Here is a 22,333-nt window from a genome sequence, read left to right as displayed (position 1 = left end):
AATATTTGAAGTCCATTTGTTCAGCTCTCAGATCACCATTCAAACTTCCTTTTGAGAGTGCACCCATGCTAGTCTTGCTGTCCTCAAACACAGACAAGCTCATAACCCCTAGGCCTACTTACCTATCTTGTTGCCACTTGGGTATTCACACCACCTTCCATTTTGCTGTACCTTTTACAGTTATCCCTTCCACATCATGGGGGTTAGGGACATGGTATGATTTGGAAAATCTACATAAAATATTTTGGGCCTCCTTTCACACCAAAGAAGAAATCTGAATTATTATGGTATTAAAAGATAAAATATGTTGATACTATACAATACTGTATACATATATTTTATGCATTTCTAAATGTCTAACTTTTCCTGTATCATCTTCTGGTCTTTGTGTATCATCTCTGGCTTCCACAAAACTCCCCCGAAATTTCCATTTAATTTCGTAGACCGACCCCATCATATATCAAAACCATGATGGGGAAAGTCATGATTTGGAAGGGATAACTAACTGTATATGTTGTCCTCTCCCACCAGAATATAAGCTCCTTGAGGGAAGGAACTGTTGTTTGTTTTCTTTTTGCTTGTATATGTATTCTAATCACTTAGTATAATGCCTGGTACATAGTAAGTGTTTAATTAATGTTTATCTATTTGTGTATTTATCTAGCTAGCTAGGCAGAATTGCATACTGGGTAGCCATCTTTCTAGCAAATACACTTAAACACAGAGTCAAATTTCTTTTTTTTTTTCCTTTTTTTTGCAGGGCAGTTAGGGTTAAGTGACTTGCCCAAGGTCACACAGCTAGTATCAAGTGTCTGAGGCCAGATTTGAACTCAGGTCCTCTTGAATCTGGGTCGAATGCTTTATCCACTGTGACACCTAGCTGCCCCCACAGAGTCAAATTTCAACCCAAATGCTTAAATAACTTGGTTTTCTGTTTAATTAGATTTCTGGTAAATATGATTAATTTTTTAAATCCATTTATGAAAAAAATCCATTTATGTTTCATTTCTATTGTTGATCTTTCTAGAGTCTCCTATACTAACAAATATAGCTTGTTTTTAAAAAATCAATCTCACTTTGTCAAAGGTCTTGAAAGAACTAAGAGTTCTTTGGCACAACATGTTTCAATGTTCACTATTCATTGGATGTGGACAGTAATTAATATCTTTGGCTATAGAAACACAGTAACATATATCAACTAAGGCAGGGAAAGACATAGAGAGACTTATCCTAGTGTTTTAATAAATATCTATCATGAGACACCATTAATATGGTTAATGGCAATGTCTATAATCTGTGAATATTATGGAAATTTTCATGAAAATGATTGGTCATTTTTAAAACATTAAAAAGTATGTACACAAAGGAATGATGTGTTAGATTATAAATATATTGATTACATGGTTTTTCAATACTTAGAAAGTAACTGGCGCAGAGTAGGTGCTTAATGAATGCCAGTTGGCATCTTTATGTACTCTTCAGATGACTCAACTTGAGTGGATCTCACATAAAGTTTTCTGTAAGTTCATTCTTTATATATTCATCCACTGAATGCTTTCTTTCATCATCTCTACCCCTTGGAATTACTTCTTTCCTTCAAAATTTAATTCAAATAACTACCTTCTAAACAAGCCCTTTCCTGATCCCTCTGATTGCTAATTATCTCCCTCCAAAAACTATCCTATATATTTTTGCATATATTCTGATAATTATATACATACATAAATGTGTGTATGTATATATACGATGTTTTATTGTATTTAATTTGTATTTTATTGTATTTTTATTCTGGTTCTTAAGGACAGGAACTAAAATTTCATTTTTGTCTTTCTATGCCCAGAGTTTAGCATCATGCCTGGTTCAGAGCAAGCATCCAATAAGTAGTTGTTGATCGATTGGTTAATTGATTCAGGGTTTTTACGAACTCTTTCTTAGTCTATAGAGAGGATATTTTCATTTGAGTGTTGATGTCCAAAATCAAATTTCAAATGGGTTTAGAAACTAGTGGGAGAAGAGATAGTGGAGGCAAATAGTATAGATGACTTTTTCTAGGAATTGAGTTATGAAAAGAAGGAAAAGACAGCTTCCAATTTTAGCTATTCTTGGTAACCAGAAGCTAGTTAGGGCACTCATGGAATATCTAGAATGGCCAACTTAGGACATGAGGGGAGAGGTAGACAGTATCCCTTTCAACCACCAACACCATCCTTGTCTGTATGCAGTTATGATATTGGGCATCCACCACTCACTCCTTAGTCTCCTAGTGGGTAAGGTCAGGACAAGGGGAGGAATACCAAAGACCTGAGATTGTCTATGTAAAGTGATGACATTAAGAATGGAGTTTATAAATTAATTCAGTATAGATAGCTAGCTGGCACTATGGATAGAGCACAAGACATGGAGTCAGGGAAGACCTGAGTTTAAATCCTGCTTTAGAAACTAGCTATGTGACCTTGGGCAAGTTAGTTAACCTCTCCATGACTGATCTATGTCTCAGTTTATTCATCTGTAAAAAAATGGAAATAATTTATATATATATATATATGTGTGTGTGCGTGCGTGTGTGTGTGTGTGTGTGTGCTCGTGCGCACAATTTTTTGGTGAGGATCAATTGAATTAAGCACAATAAATACTTATTATTGCAATTAATAATTATCATTTTCATTATAATGAATAGATGCATGTGTAGAGAATGTAATAGAAGAAAGCACACCATTTTGGGCCACATCTAATTTCCAAATGTGCATATGTGACTCCTTGGAACACATTCCATACTCCTGCTCTTTGGGAGGTTCAGCTGTAGGGGGAAAGAGCCAAAAGTTATTAGTGTTGCCATAGGCATAGAATGCCACCTTCTGTCTTAGTCCCTAGCCTTGTCTTAGTTTTCCATGGAGTTAGCCGTAGTAGAGAAAGACCCAGTTTGTTCAAGGCTTTCATTGGGATGGTTAGAGAAAGCTGAGGTCCCATACTTGAATGCATACTGACAATCTGACAATTCCTACCACCTCTTCCTACCACCCATTCCCCTTCCTCCAGCACCAGACAACCCTAATCCCTACAACACAGATAAATCCTGGGTAATTTTTGTCATGTCTTCAATTTAGCCACGGCCATGGCAGACTCACTTGCCACACTCAGGTTTGGATAAGTGAGAATGTGTCTGGTGGAAATGGGGTACTCCCCTGTTTTAGATTTTAGAACTTCAGATTTGACTAGAGCATGAAGAGATTGGGTAACAATAATAGCTAGCATTTAGATGATGCTTTTAAGATTTACAAAGCCCTTTACATATGTAACTGGGGGTTAGCTTGGCTTGGCTTTCCACGTGGCCAAGATCAACTAAGATGGAATTACCCTCCTTCTAGGAGAAAACATTCTACTTTCCCCTACCACACTAGTAAAAGCAGCCACTTTCCATTGTCTGTGTACATGGAACAAGCTATATCTTTATAATTACAAGACAATCTGTCTTCTTCCTCCTCCCACAACAGAGAGGTGAAAGTCACATTCATCTACAGAGTGGGCACCATGACTTGAATGGGTAGGAGGAAAGTTTTCTTTGCCCTCCTCTACCCTTTTACCCTGTGGCTCAGATAAATGTGGTTTGGGGTTGGCAATATATTTCTGTCATCAGTTCTAAGCCCATTGTTGTTGTTATTGCTTTTAGTACCTTCAGTCATGTCAGACTCTTGGTGACCCTGTTTGGGGTTTTCTTGGCAATGATACAGGACTAGTTTGCCATTTCCTTCTCCAGATCATTTTACAGATGACAAAACTGAGGCAAACAGGGTTAAGTAACTTGCCCAGGGGGCACCCAGCTAGTGTTTGAGGCTGAACTTGAACTCAGGAAGAGTCTTCTTGACTCCAGGCCTGGTGCTCTATCCACTTTACCAACTAGCTGCCCCCAAGGAAGAATCCCCACTGAACATAGGAACTTGAGCTATGAAGAACTTGGAGGAATGATCTCCAGCCAAATGTGCAGCCAGCCTACCCAGAGTCCAAGGTCGGGCTTTGGATTTGAAACTGATTCCTCTGCAATACATGAACTGAGCTAAATTGTTAACTTAATCCTCTTCCCCTCCCAAGAGTATAAAGTGGTACAGGGCAGGGATTATACTCCATGAACCATTAGCTAAGCACTGAGCATGTTTGTATATTTATTCTTTCTATGGCTTTGAAGTAAATATCCCTTTGTAAAAGAAAATCCAATTGTCAAGAGATTAAATGGAACTGTGGTGTATTAGACTCCCTACAATTAAAAGGATACCATCTGTGGGGGCTAGAGCCAATAATAAAGGGCCTAGATACCTCCAAACCTTTTCAGGGTACTACTAGAGAATTCTTAGGAAGGGGTGAAAAGTAACTCTATTGGCTTTTAGGCAGTGGGGTCAAGTTAAAACATTGTAACATATAGTGTTTCATTTGATTCTTGCAACAAGCCAAAGAGGTAGCTGTTATTAGCCTTCTTTTTTCAGGAGAAGGAGGCTGAGAGAAATAAAGTGACTTATTCAGGGACACAAAGAACTAATAAATGTCTGAGGCAGGATTGAAATTCAGATTTTTTTAATTTCAAATCCATTTAGCTGCTTTTGGTAATGGGTAGGGCCAGGGTAGGGAGTGAGACATTATGGAAGCTGGCATTCTACATATGTTGTTGCAGGTAGTGCGTATGTTGTTTTCCTGGTTCTGTTTATTTCATTCTACACTAGTTCATATAATTCATCTTAGCTTTCTCTGAATTCCTATTATTTGCCATTTCTTTTTGCTGAGCTATATTCCCTTATATTCATGTACTCCTTTGTGTTTAGCCATTCTCGAATTCAAGTTAGGTCTTAAAACAAATTAAAATTATCCTGCTCACTTTAGTTTTTCTAATAACACAGTAGCACTCATTTAACAAACCAGCTTGCCAACTATTTTTTTTAATAGAATATCATTAAATATAAAATAAATAGGTTTGGCTTTAACTAAGTAGCAAAACTCAACTTTTAATTGCCTCATTCAAAAAATAATAGCATAAATTTGATCAGTGTATTGACTATATTCATACCATATTTATATGAGACACACATGTTTTCAAGATATTTTGTAGCAACCCACTTGACTGAATACACCTTTTTTCTTAATAGCAGTGCTGCAATAACCAACAAAACAAGCACTATAAAAGCATGCTGGGAATAAATTTGTAGGCACTTTCTACCTTTTAAACTGAAATAAATCTAATTACTGTGTGTGGTTTGACCTATAATGTAAGGAAATAAAAATCTATGGTTTCCAAAACAATAATAATAGCAAGATGTGTAAGGTTGCTCGGTTTCAGCTCTTGAAAACTCAGAGGGGATTGAATTAATTTATCACTCATCAGTTAAGATTAATCCTCCAGGTGCACATGACCTTGTGGAAGGCAATGTGTAGAATAGCCCTACGATACGCTTTGGCTTTCAAATACTTAAATTGGAACTGAGCACAATTAGCTACAGAATGCCAGAAGGAAGCCAGAAAGAGAATAAAACCCTTGTCAAGTTTTATGTGGTTTCAAGTGGTTACCCATATAATTTTTTTAGCTTAATATATGTTGATCAGGTTGTGAATATTTATTCAAGATTCTTTCTACCTTTTCTGAAATTCTTAGGAAAGAAAATAAAGAACTGTAAGACACCATGTATATACACGTCTTGGTTCAGAACCTATCTCAATAATGTAATCAAAGAAAATGACAGATCCTAAGGGCCAGAAAGGACATCAGAGGCCAGCAAATCCCCATTTGGACTTCTGAAAGAATCCCCTACATACTGGTTGAATATATCCAATGAGCTTGAGGTGGAAAACCTACTGCTACCCAAGGCTGAGGGGACCCATTTCATTTAGGAAACCAGCTAATTATTAGGAAGGTTTTCTTTGCTCCAAGCCTAAATATTTCTCTGCCACTTCCACCCAGTGCTTCTAGTTTTGTCCTCTAGAGCCAAGCTGAAGGTTTTAATCAATCACTTTTAATCTTAGTACTGTTTAATCTTCCCTCCGTGACTGGTCTTCCCATTTTGGAAGGTTCCCCCTATTAATCTGGCCCCTTTCTCTCATTGGTAAATTCCTTCCAGGGGCCTCCATTTTGGGGACAGGCTCAGATCTGTCATGCTTAATTGTTCTTCTAGCTGTACTTCTGACTCTGGACTTCACCACCATGCCCCCCTCTCCCTCCCACTGATGCTTTTCAGTTCCCTTTTATATATTCTTCTCTCATTAGAATATAAGCTCCTTGGGGGCAGCTAGGTGGCACAGTGGATACAGCACTGGCCCTGAATTCAGGAAGACCTGAGTTCAAATCCAACCTCAGACACTTGACATTACTAGCTGTGTGATCCTGGGCAAGTCACTTAACCCCCATTGCCCCACAAAAGAACAAAAAAACTAAAACAAAAAAGAATATAAGCTCCTTGAGGACAAGACTGGCTTTCCTTTTTAAAAAATTTTCTATCCCCAGTACTTTTCCCAATGCCTGGAACTGAATCAGTGTTTAAGAAATACTTGAAGACAGCTCTTATATTTCCTCAGTCTCTGTTTTTTTCCCAACATCCCTAATTCTCTCAATCAATCCTCATTTGGATGGTGTGGACTCCACTCTGGTATGGTCCTAATCCTCTTACCCTGGTTTCCTTTTTTCCAAACCTATTTCTGTTTGTCTATATCTTTTCTAAAATACTGCAGATGTGACATGATTAAGCCAAATGTAGCAGAATGATCTCCCTCCTTCTGGATTTTTAATTCAGGCTAGGATAGCATGATTTTAAAATTTTCCTTCCTTGTCCCCCAGAAATTTTTATAGGATAGGAAAAGGCTCATCATAAGCACTCTATAAGTACTTCTTCATTTAACATTTTAAAATTTATATTTATATCTTTATCTCATCGATGCACTTAAATATACATTTTATATAGACAATTTTATAATATACATTTAAATATATCTCCTCATTGTATTTAAATATACATTTTATATAGACACATTTATAATATACATTTAATGTATATTTTACAAATATATATTTTCTATATATTCTCATTTAAATAATATATTAAATATATTCTATGTGTATTTATATAATATATTTAAAATATAAACCCTCAATAGCTACTTCTTTATTGATATACATAGATAGATATAGATACGGATATGGATATGGATATGGATAGAGATAGAGATGATAGAGATAGAGATAGAGATAGATATACACACACATTCCAGATAATCTAAAATACCTGTTAAGCAATTGACAGCATGTGATAATAGAAATGATAGGGAGTTACTAAGAGAAAAAGGAAAAAGACCCTTATACTCAAGAAAGGGAATGAAAGACCAAGAAGGTCACAACAAGAAGCAATGAAGCAAGGAGGTCCTGTTGAGAACATAGGTTTTTTGAGAGTAGAAATTATTTCACTCTTTGTAATTGTATCTCCAGAGATTGGCACACAGCTTAATAACGGCTTCTTTATTGATTGACTGATAGCTCTGTCCCTCTTTTGCTGCTGTACCTGGTACAGCTGCACTGTGTTACCTGTTTACTTACAGTGGTTAACAATACAGGTAACTTCTGACTTGTGTTAAGGACAGAAGGATGGCTCAGATGAGATATCAAAAGAACCAGAAGAAGGTTTCTAACATAATCTTCCAAAGAGGATTTCTGGGAACAATATCTTGGAGAAATTCACATCTTGAAAAGGTATATATTGCTCTCAGTCTTAAGTGATGGAGAAAATATCTATGCTGATGAGAATGAAGCTCCACCAAGGCACAACCAACATATTCATGAGGTGACTTTGTAGTGAGATTGAACCATACAAGCAGTATGGTTTCTGTTACTTTTCTTTGGTCCAAAATAGCCTTCCCCACTCTTTAACGATGATTCTGTGTTCTGTGGATGCTTTAGGACCCAGTTAAACCATGTCCTCCTCTATGAATCTTTCCCTTATGACTCTAGGCTACGACGCTATTTCCCCCCTTTTTTACTTACTCTGTACTAGACAATTGATACTTTCTCATGGTTATAGTATTGATTCAAATGTAAGCTACCTTCATAGATATACTCCTCACTTTTCAAATTATATCTCTTTGAAATAAAAAAAAGATATTTTATAAATTGAAAAAATAATTTTACAAAATTACCATATTAAATATATTTCCTAGAAAAGGTAGGTATATGGATACATGGGGAAGGGGGCAGAGAAACTTCTGTGAGATTCAAAGTTGCCCTAACCAAGGCCAAGAGTGGAAGGGTGGTGGCCTAGGAATTGCTAGGGTGCTTGCACAGACAAGCTGGTATTAGAAAAAACTCATAGAACTGATTTGGGTGGAGAGGAAATAAAAGAGGAAATATGTACAGGGCAAACTCTACCTTCAATCCAGATGGAGAAACAGATGGAGAAACGCCAATCATTGCAAGGCAAGCTTTGTTCAGGTTTTGTACAAGCCAGATTTGCAAGAAGGACTACTATTGTAGCCTATATTCATGCCAATACAGTAATTACTTTGTATGCATATGTCTTGTCTCTTCAATTACATTGAAAATTCCTTGTAGAAAGGGACTACCCTTTATATTTTTTTTTTCATGTCCCCATGGTGCCCAACTTTGTGTTAAGCACATAGCAATTCTCAGTGTAACCCTGTGGGTGAACTGGTGGCTTGCTTAGTTGACTCTTCTATTTATAAGACGAATATGACTAATGTCAAGGTTATATAGCATTTCTTAATAAAAATCATCATAGTTGTTTGAGTTTATTAGAAAAAAAGACAAAGAGATTTGATAGCATATTGTGTTTTAATCTAAGAAGAAGATTAAATTCAAAGTTTAACAATATGAAAGATTATCAAATAAATTTTGGATCAAACCCTTTCTTTAAACAAAGATGAAGCACATTTGTACTTTTTACTGTTGCTCCAATGTTTACAATTCTCATTTTTGCACATTTTCAATGTATTCATACATATTCTTTTCCACGAGTGTTTGATTTGCCATGAAGATTTTTTTTTTTCCCAACCAGAAGTCCAAGCCTAGACAGCATCACAACTAACTTATTCACTACTTGCATGTCATGTCCCAAATGTTTTAACTAAGCAAGTTCATGTTTTTTGATTACAGTAAAGTTTCTTCCTCTGGATGCCAGGTTTGGAGATGCCAGCAGATGCTGGACTTTTCTGTTGCTTATACCCTGGAGGTAGGTATTCAGCTCTGAATCTTTTCTCTCAGGGTCCCATTTGACACAGAATTTTTAGTTTACCAGCAAATTCTTCCTCCCTTGAGGCATTCCCAGGAGAATGAGAGAGGAGGTATGAAAGTCTCCCAGAATTCCTTGGCTTCCAAGGCCAGTGGCTAAAGTACAGCTGACACTGGCTGGCTGTGTCTCATGAAGGCAACTGTTCATCATTTATTCAGGTGATAGCTTTACCTTCCAGTGGACCTGGGGGCAGCCTCAGGTGGGAGAGGGTTCTGCCAGGTGTAAGGAAAAAGCAAGACAGACAAGCATGTTTAGCCTGCCTTGTCTCTCCATAATTAGATTTACTATCCTGAATAAATCTACCTCTTTACTGCCTTGTCCTGACAGCAGTAGGAACACGCTCTAGGGTTTGGCAGGACCAACTCTGATTGACACTCCAATTCACCTCTCTCTCTTTCTCTCTCAGTTTGTTGCATGACTAATCCGAGCCAAAGGCAAAACTTAAGCAAAAGATGATAATGGAAGGTGCATAGCAAATGTTCAGAAAAATCTATTTTTCTACAAGAGCACTAAATGTAGTTGTTTGAATCCTGTAGTGGTTGCATAGCTCACTGCACGAGCACAATCTCTGGAAAGCAAAACAAAACACCAACCCTTCCCTATGCTACAAGTCCACTCTTAGTAACTGCAAAGCTGAGCTAGCGGTATTTTACAAACTTTTTTTGGAAACCTAAAGGTTCCAACACCGATTCAAGAATATTGTGAGTACAGTAGATTTCAAATAAAGCAAACTGTCAGCATAACTATGTTAAATGACTGTACTGGTTAGGAAAAGAGGCATGGTATTAGAACCAAAATAACCTACTACAATAAGATGGTATCTACTACATTAATGTTTGCAGAAAAATGCTTTAAAATTTAAAAAAAGAGTTCAAATGCAAACTTAGTACATCTCCACCAAGTACAGATTTCAAAGGTCAAAAGAAGACACATACATTGTATGTGATTAATTTTTTTTGAAACTAGCCATTCCATTTTCACAGATTAGAAGTCTGCTTAAATATCTCATTTCTACAAAGTGAATTTACATTTAAAGTACAAAGTGCAAATACTATGGTTGTTTTCTTTTTAATTGCCTTTTGGTGAGGGAATCTCCCACATGTCGAAGATCTGCCTTGCTATGATAGCCATTCATCCTTGCTTCTTTGGCTGCAAGAAGAGACAAGTATTTTAAAAGGTCTGATTTAGTCACATATAAAAAGAACTTAGATCCTATTGTATGTATTTATGTGAGAATATAATTGTTTTCCTTTTTGAGTTTTAAAGATGAATCTGTTTCCATTCATAACAACTAAGAAAGAAAAACCCCAGTAGATTCAGGTTGATCTCAAAGTAATGAAAGCTTGATGGCTAAAATAATCAGTAAGTGCAATAGCAATTAACAGTCAACAGTCTGTGTAGATATCGAATTTTCCATTTCATAATCCTTGGCTTCCCCTTTCACCTCCCAAATACATTTCAAATCAAAGATATCAACCAACAAGATATTGGGTATATTCACATACGCAATGTATGAGACAGAAAAATAATCAGTTAAGAAGGTAAATATTATTTCAAGGAGAAGGGTGGATTATAAAGTTAAGGACATTGATTTCCTTTTAAAAATATCCTTCTCCTTTTGGGAAAGATTTAACAAAAATATTGGTTTCAACTGAGGAATGTTTTTATTAACTTTCCCCCAGAACTCATTTGTATTTCCCTGGTATAGAGTTAATTTTTTTTTCCCCTATCTTCTATCTCACTCATTTAGGAAACAGGTGATAATAAGCTAAGGGTCACAGGTTTGATGATTGCATAAAGCCAGCTAACTAAGCTCCATACAGAGAGAGAGACAGATTGTGGGGTGGGGGTGGGGGGAGAATATCTTTGTCCTGTGGCACCGAGTGTGTCTCTACCTTTCACTCATTTTGTAAATTCAGGTTTCCAGAGAAAAGGAGAAAAGATCACACTGGCTCAGCATTACTCAGTTATTAGGGTGAAATAACCAACTTAGAATTACATGTCCATGTCCTATTGACCACAGGTCAGGAGCAATATCTTGACAAAGAAAAGACAAGGGTTCCATTCTGAGACCTACAGCCAATCACCTTCTATTTTTACACTGGTCATGAAACCAACTGTTTCTAGGCATAATATATTGCTGGACCCCAATTATTATTTCCTGATTTGCTTCATTGGCCTACATGGAACACAATGAAATGGAGCAAGAGATATTTTGAAACAAACAATAAAGTGCTTTGGGGACATGGCTACCCTAAATACAGCTCATGGAAACTTTTAATGGGACTGTGGGCATGGTTCTCAAATCATGTTAGCTACCACATAAACATGACTTGGACAGGGATACCTATCAGAAAGCTGAAATTTACCAATGGGTTCATAGCACAGAGGTGTCAAACATGTGACCTACAATATTCCCCAGTGAGGGAATCATATTAAAATGTAATTGGGAAATGCTAACAAAATTAATAAAATTACAATGAAACAGATAATATATTTTAAGTCAATATGTGTGGGGCCCATAGGGATCCTTATGCATGGTTTATTAGCCCCTGTTTCCATTTGAGTTTGGGCAGCACCATCATAGAACGTTTGAAAATCAGAACTGGAAGTGGTCTTATAAAAGCACTTTTGAAAATCAAATACTTTTTCACAGTGTGCATTAATTTTTCATTTTATGTATAGTAGTATCTATAATAATGAAAGTAACAGATAGATAAATAGATCAGTGACTTAGTTACTTTAGATAGATATACATATATAGGTGAGGCATGCATATGTATATACTAGTTTGTAAGCAAGAAAATAAAAATGGAAAGCCAAAAAGTGAGGAATGCTTTGATTGCCTATACTCTATTAAAGGAAGAATGGGAAACTTAATTTATTTAAATGACTATATCTAGAAATATGTTTGACTAAGTTTTAAAATGATATATTCAAGGGCAGCTAGGTGGTGGGGGCAGCTAGGTGGCGCAGTGGATAAAGCACTGGCCCTGGAGTCAGGAGTACCTGAGTTCAAATCTGGCCTCAGACACTTAACACTTACTAGCTGTGTGACCCTGAGCAAGTCACTTAACCCCAATTGCCTCACTAAAAAAAAAAAAAACTAAACTAAAATGATATATTCATTTTATATTCTACAGGAATTTATAATTCCTTGGAAATTTCACACACATGCACACACACAAATGCATACATGAACATTTAAGAATCAAAAGGGATGGTCCAAATTTTACAAGGCTAAAATCAATTTTCTTGGGTAGTGTAGTGTAATGGCTAGAGCCACTGAAATCAGCTGGTTTCAGAGCCAGGAAGTCTTTGGTTTCAGAGCCAGTCTGTCTCTGACTGACATACACTGGCCATATAATCCTGGCCAAATTACTTCATCTGTCAGTATTTTAGGCAACTCTGAGAATAAACTTCAGAGAAGGGGCTGACCAGTATTGATAAAGGGAATTTCCTTATCCTAGTGTCCCCTGTACCAAATGAAATCACAGGTCTATTCCTTATCTTCAACTTTTTTTTTCTTTTTCTGTTCATCCTCTCAAGTTTGGCATTTTATTTCTCTAAGGCAGGGGTTCTAAACCCAGTGTTCATGAATTTTTTTTTTTTTTTTTAGTGAGGCAATTGGGGTTAAGTGACTTGCCCAGGGTCACACAGCTAGTATGTGTTAAGTGTCTGAGGCCGGATTTGAACTCAGGTACTCCTGACTCCAGGGCCGGTGCTCTATCCACTGCGCCACCTAGCTGCCCCCATTCATGAACTTTTAAAGAAACATTGTGATAATTATATTTCAATATAACTGTTTCCCTTTCTAACCCTCTTTGGGTTTTGTTATTTTTGTTTTGGAATTGAAAAACATTCATCTGAAAATGGGGTTCTTAGGCTTTACAAGACACACAAAATAGGTCAAGAACCCTTGCAGAAATAATACAATTTTTTTCATGTTCAATTTGATCTGCTTAAAAGCATAGTATTCTAACTTTCTTTAAAATCAGAATTATTTGATTTTATTAAGAAATTGGTAAAGTTAAATTGACAGAGCTATCAGATACACTTTAGTACATTGAATAAGCAGAAAGGTGTTATGTGTGTGTGTGTGGCCAGTGAAAGATGTTGCTCTAATCAGAACTTGTAGAACTTGAGAAGAACTTGTAGGTCAGCTTTCTTTGTGATTTTTTTTTTCTGATTAAATGCTAGATGAGAAATGCCATCTTCCTGGGTACATCCTTCCATTATCTTTTTTCCTTGGAAGGAACATTTATAATTTATATTATTATACCACAAAAATGTCATTAATGGTTCATCCAGGAAATTACAAATTCACGTTTTATAGTAATAGTATTTTAAAAAATGGAAAAGCTTTAAAATGGATAGACCTACCAAAGAGAACACCCTTAGCAGAACAATGGGCAATGTTTTTAAATGACTCTTCATGAGTGATTGAGTGTAGTGCACGTGTTCCCTTAATTGTCATTATCTAATTAAATCAGCCCTTTGAAAGTTTGGAGAGTTCCGGTAACCTTAATTGTTTTCAGTCCAGCCCATTTTTAAAGTGTAAGTGATTTGTGGAGGGATTTAAAAAGTTTAAACTATAAACATTTGCTAAACAAAGAAAAACTTATCACACATCTTGCCCTGTGAAATGGTTTTAAGCTCTAGCCAAGGTGTATAGGAGGTCTCCCCTTTAAACACACAACAAAAGCAGAGCTTGCCTTAGGAAGTGTGTTGGGAACATCAAACAAGGAAGGAGGCAAAATAAACAACAAATTGACTAGCTGAAGTGAGGGAGGGAGATTAGCCCTGACTTTGAGAGTTAGAGAAAAGATTCAAACCCCGTTTATCTTCTGGCAGATACTCCTGATTTGAGGGCAAGAGGGGGAGGGAAAAAGATTTAGTACAATTGGGTCTCTTTATTGAAGATATGCATTATGGTCTACATTCTCCTCTTTAAACATACATAGATATGGAGATGTAGTATATTACATAAGCAGAGGAGTAAATGCATCTACATAGATATACATGTGCATATGCACACATAAATATATGCATATATTAACATGTAGAGATATAATGCATATATTCAGCATATATCTACATACTCAATATAAGGCAGCTAGATGGTGCAGTGAATAGAGTGCCTGAAGTCAGGAAGTCCTGAGTTCAAATTCAGTCTCAGATGCTTACTAGCTGAGTGGCCCTGGGCAAGTCACTTAATCCTGTTTCCTTCAGTTTCCTTATCTTGATGTGGGATGGAATTTGGGGTCAAATTGATTGTGAGTCATCCCAAAAGAATTGCAAGACTCAGTGACTCAGTTTCCCAGGTTTTATTGCAATACTGTGGGTGACCACAGGGAGAGAACCAGAATAGTGGAAAGGTATCTGTAAAATGCACTAGAGAAGGAAATGTCAAACCACTGCAGTATCTTTGCCAAGAAAACCCCAAATGGGATCAAGAAGAATTGGACATGAGTGAACAACATATATTCAGCATATACTTCTATATTCTGCCTATGGAATTTTTAATAAAACCCTACATAAAGCTTATACATCTTATTAGATGGCTTTAATGAAAAAATGAGTATTCAAAATGTTTATGCCTAGAGCACCTCCTATAAAAACAATCAACACAGCCTGGCTTAGAAAAATTATTTACAGCTGGCTGAGTTGTGCAAAATAAACTCACTATCAAGAACACCAAGGAGAAGCAACATTTTTTATTCATTTTTAAAAATAGAAATTATAATTAATTGAAAACAATCTTAAGAATTTATCATTTGTACAGGGTGATGACAAAAACAAAGTAATCTTTTAAACTATTTCCTGGAGCATCACCAATTTGAAAAATTTTAAAAGAATACTGCAAACACATTTTGGGTAGGATAATAAGAGGGTGAGGGGGACACGAGAGGTCGGCTCTTTTGTTTTTGGTGGTGGGATCTTTTTGAAGATGCCAAGTATTCCATTACCAGCAGAAGCCTGAATTATCAGACACAATCAAATGACTTATTAGCACCAGATTTTAGCCAGCATAGAAAGTCACACTCACCTGCCTGTTAGAAGTACTTTCAGAGTTGGCCTTAGGAGCTGAAAGAAAAAGAAGCATTTTACATTACATTTCATTTCACATAGTGGTCCACCTTCAGATGAGTACATTGAATGTATCCTGTCCTTGGATTCCACCTTGACAACATCTCTCACATTCATCTCCTTCCTTCTCACATACCTTCTACCCTGATGCAAACCTTCATCACCTCTTCTCTGGGCTATTCCAGTAGCTTGATCATTGGTCTCCTTAGCACCATTTTTTTTTTCATCCTCTCCAATGTATCCTTCACAGAGCTGTCAAGGTGATTTTCTTTCTTTCTTTCTTTCTTTCTTTCTTTCTTTCTTTCTTTCTTTCTTTCTTTCTTTCTTTCTTTCTTTCTTTCTTTCTTTCTTTCTTTCTTTCTTTCTTTCTTTCTTTCTTTCTTTCTTTCTTTCTTTCTTTCTTTCTTTCTTTCTTTCTTTCTTCAGGGCAATGAGGGTTAAGTGACTTGCCCAGGGTCACAAAGCTCATAAGTGTAAGTGTCTGAGGCTGGATTTGAACTCAGTCCTCCTGAATCTGGGGCCAGTGCTTTATCTACTGAGCCACCAAGCTGCCCCTGGTAATATTTATTAAAACATAGATTTGACCCCATCTCTGATCTTCAGTGTGCCCCTATTATACTTGGGATATAATGCAAAATCTCTAGCTGGGTCTTTAAAAGCCCTAGACAATTTAACTCGGACCTCCTTACTTCTTCAGCCTTATTTCATATTACACTATTTCTTTTGACACTCTGTTCCAGTTAAAGAGTCCTGCCAGCTGTTTCCCCATATACAACATTTCACCTCCAACCTCCATGCTTTCTCACAAGTCATCCTCCTTGGCTAGAATGTGCCCACTCCTTATATCTGCTCTCTAGAGACCCTAACTTCCTTCAAAGAACTGCTCATAATGTGCTGCTCTCTACACCAAGCCTTTGCTGATCTCCACCATTACTGCCACTATTTCCCTCTTGAAATTACTTTACATGTACTTGATGGTTATTTATTTGGGCACACATTTTATACCTTTTGCCCACCCTCATCTTTAGGAAAATTGAGGCTTCTTAAGGGGCCTGTGTTTACAGAGTCAAAACAAACTGAAATGTTGTATCAATATAATAAGTATTCAGAAAAGATGTCTGTGTTATAGATCAGTTATTTTCTTTTTTACACCTTCATTTTCTCCCTTCCCTGTGACTTTCCCCCCCTCTTTTCCTAAGGTCTCTCCAATACTGTTAATATAACAATGGATCCATAATCTCATGGAAGTAGGTATTAGCTCCAAAGATACAGATTATAAACCACCCACACCTGCCCTTACTCTATGACTCTAACCTATCTATGATTCCCATAAATTTGCACCAGAAGTCTACCTAGCATGCTGTGGTTTTCTTCCCATTCTGCACATATATCAATGGAGTCAACAGGCTGTCCTTTGGTTTTCTACCATTGTTGAAACTAGAATGCCCCCCCCCTTTTTTTCCACTTATACATTTCTCTGCTAACATCATCTACAGCATTTCTCCTTTAGCTTCTTGTCTTCTGGTTTCCTATCCAGTGAAAATGTCAAGACCGAGATGACTTGGTTCCTCCTATAGTTTGTCATTAGCCAAAGAGCTCACCTTCAAAATGCTGACAATTAAATCAGGAAAATAAGCAAGTTGATCATTTAAAGGTTTACTTTTGCTGCTAAGTTTATAGATGGCTTCAATTTTTTTGATTATTAGCCCCTGTTTTGCTACCCCATTATCACTGAAGAAGGGGAAATGACTGCACAGGATTTGGGGCCATTTTTTTTTTCTTTTTTGTCCCATGAGTTGTTGTGCCCAAATAATTCATCACCACCAGCAGCAATCTTGGCTCCAGACAAATGCCCATCTCACCTGAAGTCATAGAACTTCTTCCTAGAGCTGTCTCCTTTTTCAAAAAGACAAGATTATGGCCCTAACAAACCAATCCCCTCACCCCTATAGTTGGTTGACTCCTTTTAGGCTTAAAAGATGCCATTAATTCCCTGTTTTGCATAGATTTTAGATGTTTTCTTAAAATGACCACAGTATGGAAAAAATGGTTGGGAGAATACTATTTTTGGTGGAAGACATATTTTGTATTTCCATCTGTAAAAAAGTCTTTTCTATGAATATCAACAGCAATTCTAATACTCTTTTTTAAAAAATGGATCCTGGGCTTGGATTCCTTGGGCTATTTGTATTCTTTGTGCTGATTCCATCTAAGAAGGGCCCAGAGAACAGTCTGGGAATGAAATGTTTCTAGGGTACCTTGGGAAATGTCACAATAAGAGAAGCGAAAAAAATTGTCAATCCCCATGCTGCTTAGTGTTTGTCCCCTTCCCTTACAAATAACTGGGGAGGAGAATGGGAGACACTAAGCTTCCACTTGAGGACAGTGAGTCCCAAAATGGGGTGATATCTCTAAATTTCCCAGTGTGACTATGACCCAGAGTTACAAACTCCAAAAAATGTTTCTGATTCTTCTTAGATAAGCCCTTCAGGGAACTGGAAGTAAGGCTTTTTTTTCTTTTTCTTTTTTTAATGGAATGAAAATATCTCTCCATCATCCATGATCTGATTTTGGAGGAACAATGTAACCTCTACCTGCTTCAACTTAGTTTATCCCTGGTGGGCTTGTAAATCACTTCCTATCCTGGGGGCTAATGATTGATTTAAGCAGCTTGAAAATGATACCTCTTTCTGTTCTAAAACTCTTAGATGTTTTATGCAGTAGAAGCAATTTGTAAAATCTAAAAAGAAAACCCAAGAAATGTCAAGATTTGACTTATTACAAAAGACTTTAAAAGTTAGAAAAGGTTCTTACTATGACGTTTCTTTGTGTTTGCTTTACCTTCTTCTTTCGTAACACCAAGGCAGCCCATTAACTCTTGAACGGAGATGGATTTGTCATTATTCACATCACAATATTCAACAAATTTCTTCACACACTTCTTGGGTTTGGATTTTTTCCGAAGGAATCTCTTAAAAGGCTTGATTTCCTTCTTGCCAATGTCACCGCTGGAGTTCTTATCAAGTAGCTTGAAATACCAATGGACCACTCTCTCTTCTAAAGTATGACTGGGATCAGGTTCTGAGAGTCTGAAACAAGACCAAATTATGGGGCTTTCTTGAGATTTATTTGTTTATATAATATTTTAAAAGCATTTATTGGTTACTTATTATGTCCAGTATACTCTGCAACGTGCTAGGGAAGATAAAAGATACATGACCTAACCCCTTCTCAAAGGAGCTTAATATCTAGTTGGGGTGGGAAAAATGTCCACAAATAAAGATAATATAAATTTAAATTATTTTAAGTGTTAAGAGCATACAGAACTATGAGATTAGATAAATAATCTTTACTCCTCCTGGCTACTTATTGTCCTCTCTTCCAAATACAGACCCGATCTACCAACATCCCTAGCAGTGGTCAGTTAGTTCCTTCTGCTTGGACTTTTGGTGCCAATGATGTTTGAGTCCTCACATATTTGCTTTTTTAAAAAATAAACTTTTTTTTAAGACTTCTAAAAATACAACTGATTTTTTTTTTTAATTTGTCATATACCAAAAACTTGGTCATCTTGCTTCCTAAATTACTTGTGTTCTAAGATATTGCTGATTTATTGAAAGTCAGGGGTTGCTTTGCTATTGACCCAAATTGTAGATAACACAATCATCCTTATCCTATGATTTATTCAAGAAGATATCCCAATTCAAATATAAAACAGCAAAGAAATAAAGTGAATTCCTAGGTTTCCAGTTTATTTGCAACTAACTCATCAAAATGCCATTTCTGATGGAGGTATTCCTGAAGGGGTATATGTATGCATTTGTGTGTGTGCACAGGAGTGCATGCACGTGCACATGTGAGAGTGTGAAGGGGATTTTTAATTTGTTGCTTTTTGGCCAATAATATCGCCTTAAATTGGATGGCTGGGGCAGCTAGGTGGCACAGTGGATAGAACACCGGCCCTGGATTCAGGAGGACCTGAGTTCAAATCTGGCCTCAGACAATTAACACTAACTAGCTGTGTGACCCTGGGCAAGTCACTTAACCCCCATTGCCTCACCAAAAAAAAAAAATGGATTGCTTATTCGATATTATGAAATGGAAACCCTTTCAGGTGGGATCTTTATTTTGAACTTTTGAGTCTATTCAGAATGAATGGTAAAGTGGATCTTTTCACTCATTTGAATATGTGGAATAGCCGAGTGAAACTTTTTTTTCTTTATCATAAAAGCATTTTATTATTTTCTAGTTACATAAAGAGGTAGTTTTCAACAATTGTTTTTATTTTTTTAGGCAATTGGGGTTAAGTGACTTGCCCAGGGTCACACAGCTAGTGTTAAGTGTCTGAGGCCAAATTTGAACTCAGCCCTCCTGAATCTAGGACTGGTGCTCTATCCACTGCACCACCTAGCTACCCCTCAACATTTGTTTTTATACGATTTCTAGTTCCAAATTTTTCTCCCTCCCTCCCCAAGATAGCAAGCAATCTTACATAGGTGACAGATATATAATCACAGTATGTAAACTTCTTGAGGACAGGACCTGTTTTTCATTCCTGTCTTAATTTTCAGACTTTGACATGGACAGTAGGACCTCAATATTTTTTTGGAGGGGTGGGCAATGAGGGTTAAGTGACTTGCCCAAGGTCACACAGGTAGTAAGTGTCAAGTGTCTGAGACTGGATTTGAACTCAGGTCCTCCTGAATCCAGGGCTGGTGCTTTATCCACTGCACCACCTAGCTGCCTCAGACCTAAATAATTGCTTTTTGAATTGAATTGGCAGAGCGTAGAATGTTCTCCACTTTTGAATCTTCTTAAGCTTGTTATTCAGGTGGGGTTGGTAAGTTTCTGGTGGTTTTGAACAGATCCATTTGATTGATTGGGTTAAAAACTAAGTTCAAGATGTTAAATTCCTCAGGGCCATTCTCTGATGCTAATGTCTTTACTAAAAACTTTTAAAGAATACTCTTACTTGGCAAATTAATTGTTTTCTTCATTGTTAGAGGGGGTATTGTAAATGATAATTATTTTTCAGGAAAAAAAATTAAGATTTCCCATAATATAAAACATAAAGCTAAGATTTTTTTCTATTACAATTCCTTATCTTTTTCTTTTCATGTTTTACTCTTAAATTACCATAAAAGAGATTTGTAACTGAAAGAGAATAAACATTCTTTGACCTTCATAACCATCCCAGCTCTATTCCTGGATTGTGGATTTCAAAACCATTTCCTATACCTCTGTCTCACTAAGTAACTTCTCTCAAATCTAGGGTCTCTTCACCTTGGAACATCCCACTACCCCTGTGGCCTTCGGGATCTGAATTACAAGATCTGTAAGGCCTACCCCCTTCTCCCACTATTTAATTTCATCTGGGGCCTCCATTTTGTGGAGAGGCCCAGGCTGGCCCTCAATCCCTTCCAGGCCTGGATCTGGACTTGAAGACTTCATAATCATAACCCAAGGCAGGTACCTTCATTCCCCTCTCTCCAGACCACTCCTTAGCTTCCTTTTGCTTGTAGTCTTCCTACCACCCCCACCACACCCAAGCCTTTGGAGCACTGGGATGGTCTTTCCTTTTGCTTATCAGGGTTTAGCATAGTGCTTGGCAGACACATAGTAAACCCTTCATTAATGTTTGTTTCCCTTCTTCCAGTAGAACATAAGAATTGAACTAAATTTGGGAAAGAAAGATTAATAGTATTAAAGATTAAAAAATATATATCCTGGATAATAGAAGTCGGGAATTAATCCTGAAAGCATAAGGGGAAAAAAAATGTTGTTACTTTTCAGGGAAAAGAATGATGGTTAATATATCCCAATAGCATTAAACTGTGAAAGTCCCAAGGTATGGAAATGAATAATTCTCTTTTGGTTATCTTCACCATACAGAAATGAGTTCTAGGAAAAAGATATTCTTATTATGCTGGTGTTATAAGAAATTTCAAGTGAAACAAAAACTGCTTAGTGCCTTTTGGCAATAGAATTGAAGAAGTAGTCAAAATAATAGAGAAAGAACAACATTACTAGGTATTTTAAAAGAAAAACTTGATGTAAGAATTACAAATTCAGTGTTCTAATGAATAAGCTCTAAAATTCACCTCCCTGGGACAATTTCAACAATTCTGGAAAGAACCTACATTTCCGAAAAAACATTTGATATTCCTTTTTAATGGATTTTTCCTACCACAAACAATATTTTCACTGTTTAAACTTTCTTACACAAAGTACTTGAAAGAATGGAATTGGAATAGGTTCTGCAAATGGAACCAAATTTATGATTTTCATTGTTATAGGGAATTCCCATGGGAGGAAACTCCCTCTAGTAATGTAGGTCATTACCTTCTCTGCAACTTCTAATCTTATAGTTGTAATTATAGGTAAGTGCCTAGAGCAATGGAAGATGACTTGCTCAAGATCATGCAGCCTACTACTGAATAAAGGACCTATAAATGCTATTCCTTTCCTCTAGATTCTATTGTGTCCAATTGATACCCCTTGTCAAATTGATCACAATATAGTGGGGGGAAATGGTGACTATTTCTAGGGGAAGACATGTTTTTTTTTTTTTAATTTTGATGTAAAAAAACATCTTTCCCATGAGTGTCCCCTAAGCTCAATTCTAATACTGTTGTGCCAGTTTCAGTGGCCATCCTGAAATGTTCATTTCAAATCCCCCCAGAATCAAGTATAATTTACCTGCTGGATGAGGAGGAGGGGTCAGAAACAGCATGTACCATATCAGTTGACAGGGCATCCAAAACACTGGTCAGGAATTCATTCTTCTTGGCCCCAGGACAACCTGAAAAATTAAAAAAAAAAACTATATTCACACTTAGCAATATAATTTCATTCACATGAGATAGCTTGGTGACCTGGTAAATCAACAGAGTGCTAGGCTTCAAGTCAGGAAGACCTAAATTCAAATCTGGCCTTAGACACTAGTTGTATGACCCTGGGCTAGTGACTTAAATTCT

At 36.8% G+C, this 22,333-nt stretch overlaps 1 protein-coding gene across 2 annotated transcripts in view; it reads right to left on the bottom strand.

The window, feature by feature from the left end:
- Positions 1-8,855: 8,855 nt before the first annotated feature.
- The window catches only part of SMOC2 (SPARC related modular calcium binding 2), a 260,482-nt gene continuing 247,004 nt past the window's right edge, over positions 8,856-22,333 (bottom strand). Inside the window, exons 10-13 of one of the 2 annotated variants that reach the window (XM_044003776.1) lie at positions 22,056-22,158; positions 18,171-18,445; positions 15,316-15,353; positions 8,856-10,415 (exon numbers count right to left, since the gene is read on the bottom strand). In XM_044003776.1, the coding sequence (XP_043859711.1) occupies positions 10,398-10,415; positions 15,316-15,353; positions 18,171-18,445; positions 22,056-22,158 (434 nt within the window). In that variant the 3' untranslated portion in view covers positions 8,856-10,397. The remainder of the gene's footprint in view (positions 10,416-15,315; positions 15,354-18,170; positions 18,446-22,055; positions 22,159-22,333) is intronic. The other variant, XM_044003777.1, reaches the window with a different exon arrangement.

This window comes from Dromiciops gliroides, chromosome 4, assembly GCF_019393635.1.
Source record: "Dromiciops gliroides isolate mDroGli1 chromosome 4, mDroGli1.pri, whole genome shotgun sequence".
In the NCBI taxonomy this organism is placed as follows: domain Eukaryota; kingdom Metazoa; phylum Chordata; class Mammalia; order Microbiotheria; family Microbiotheriidae; genus Dromiciops; species Dromiciops gliroides.
This window is presented reverse-complemented; position numbering and strand designations above follow the sequence as displayed.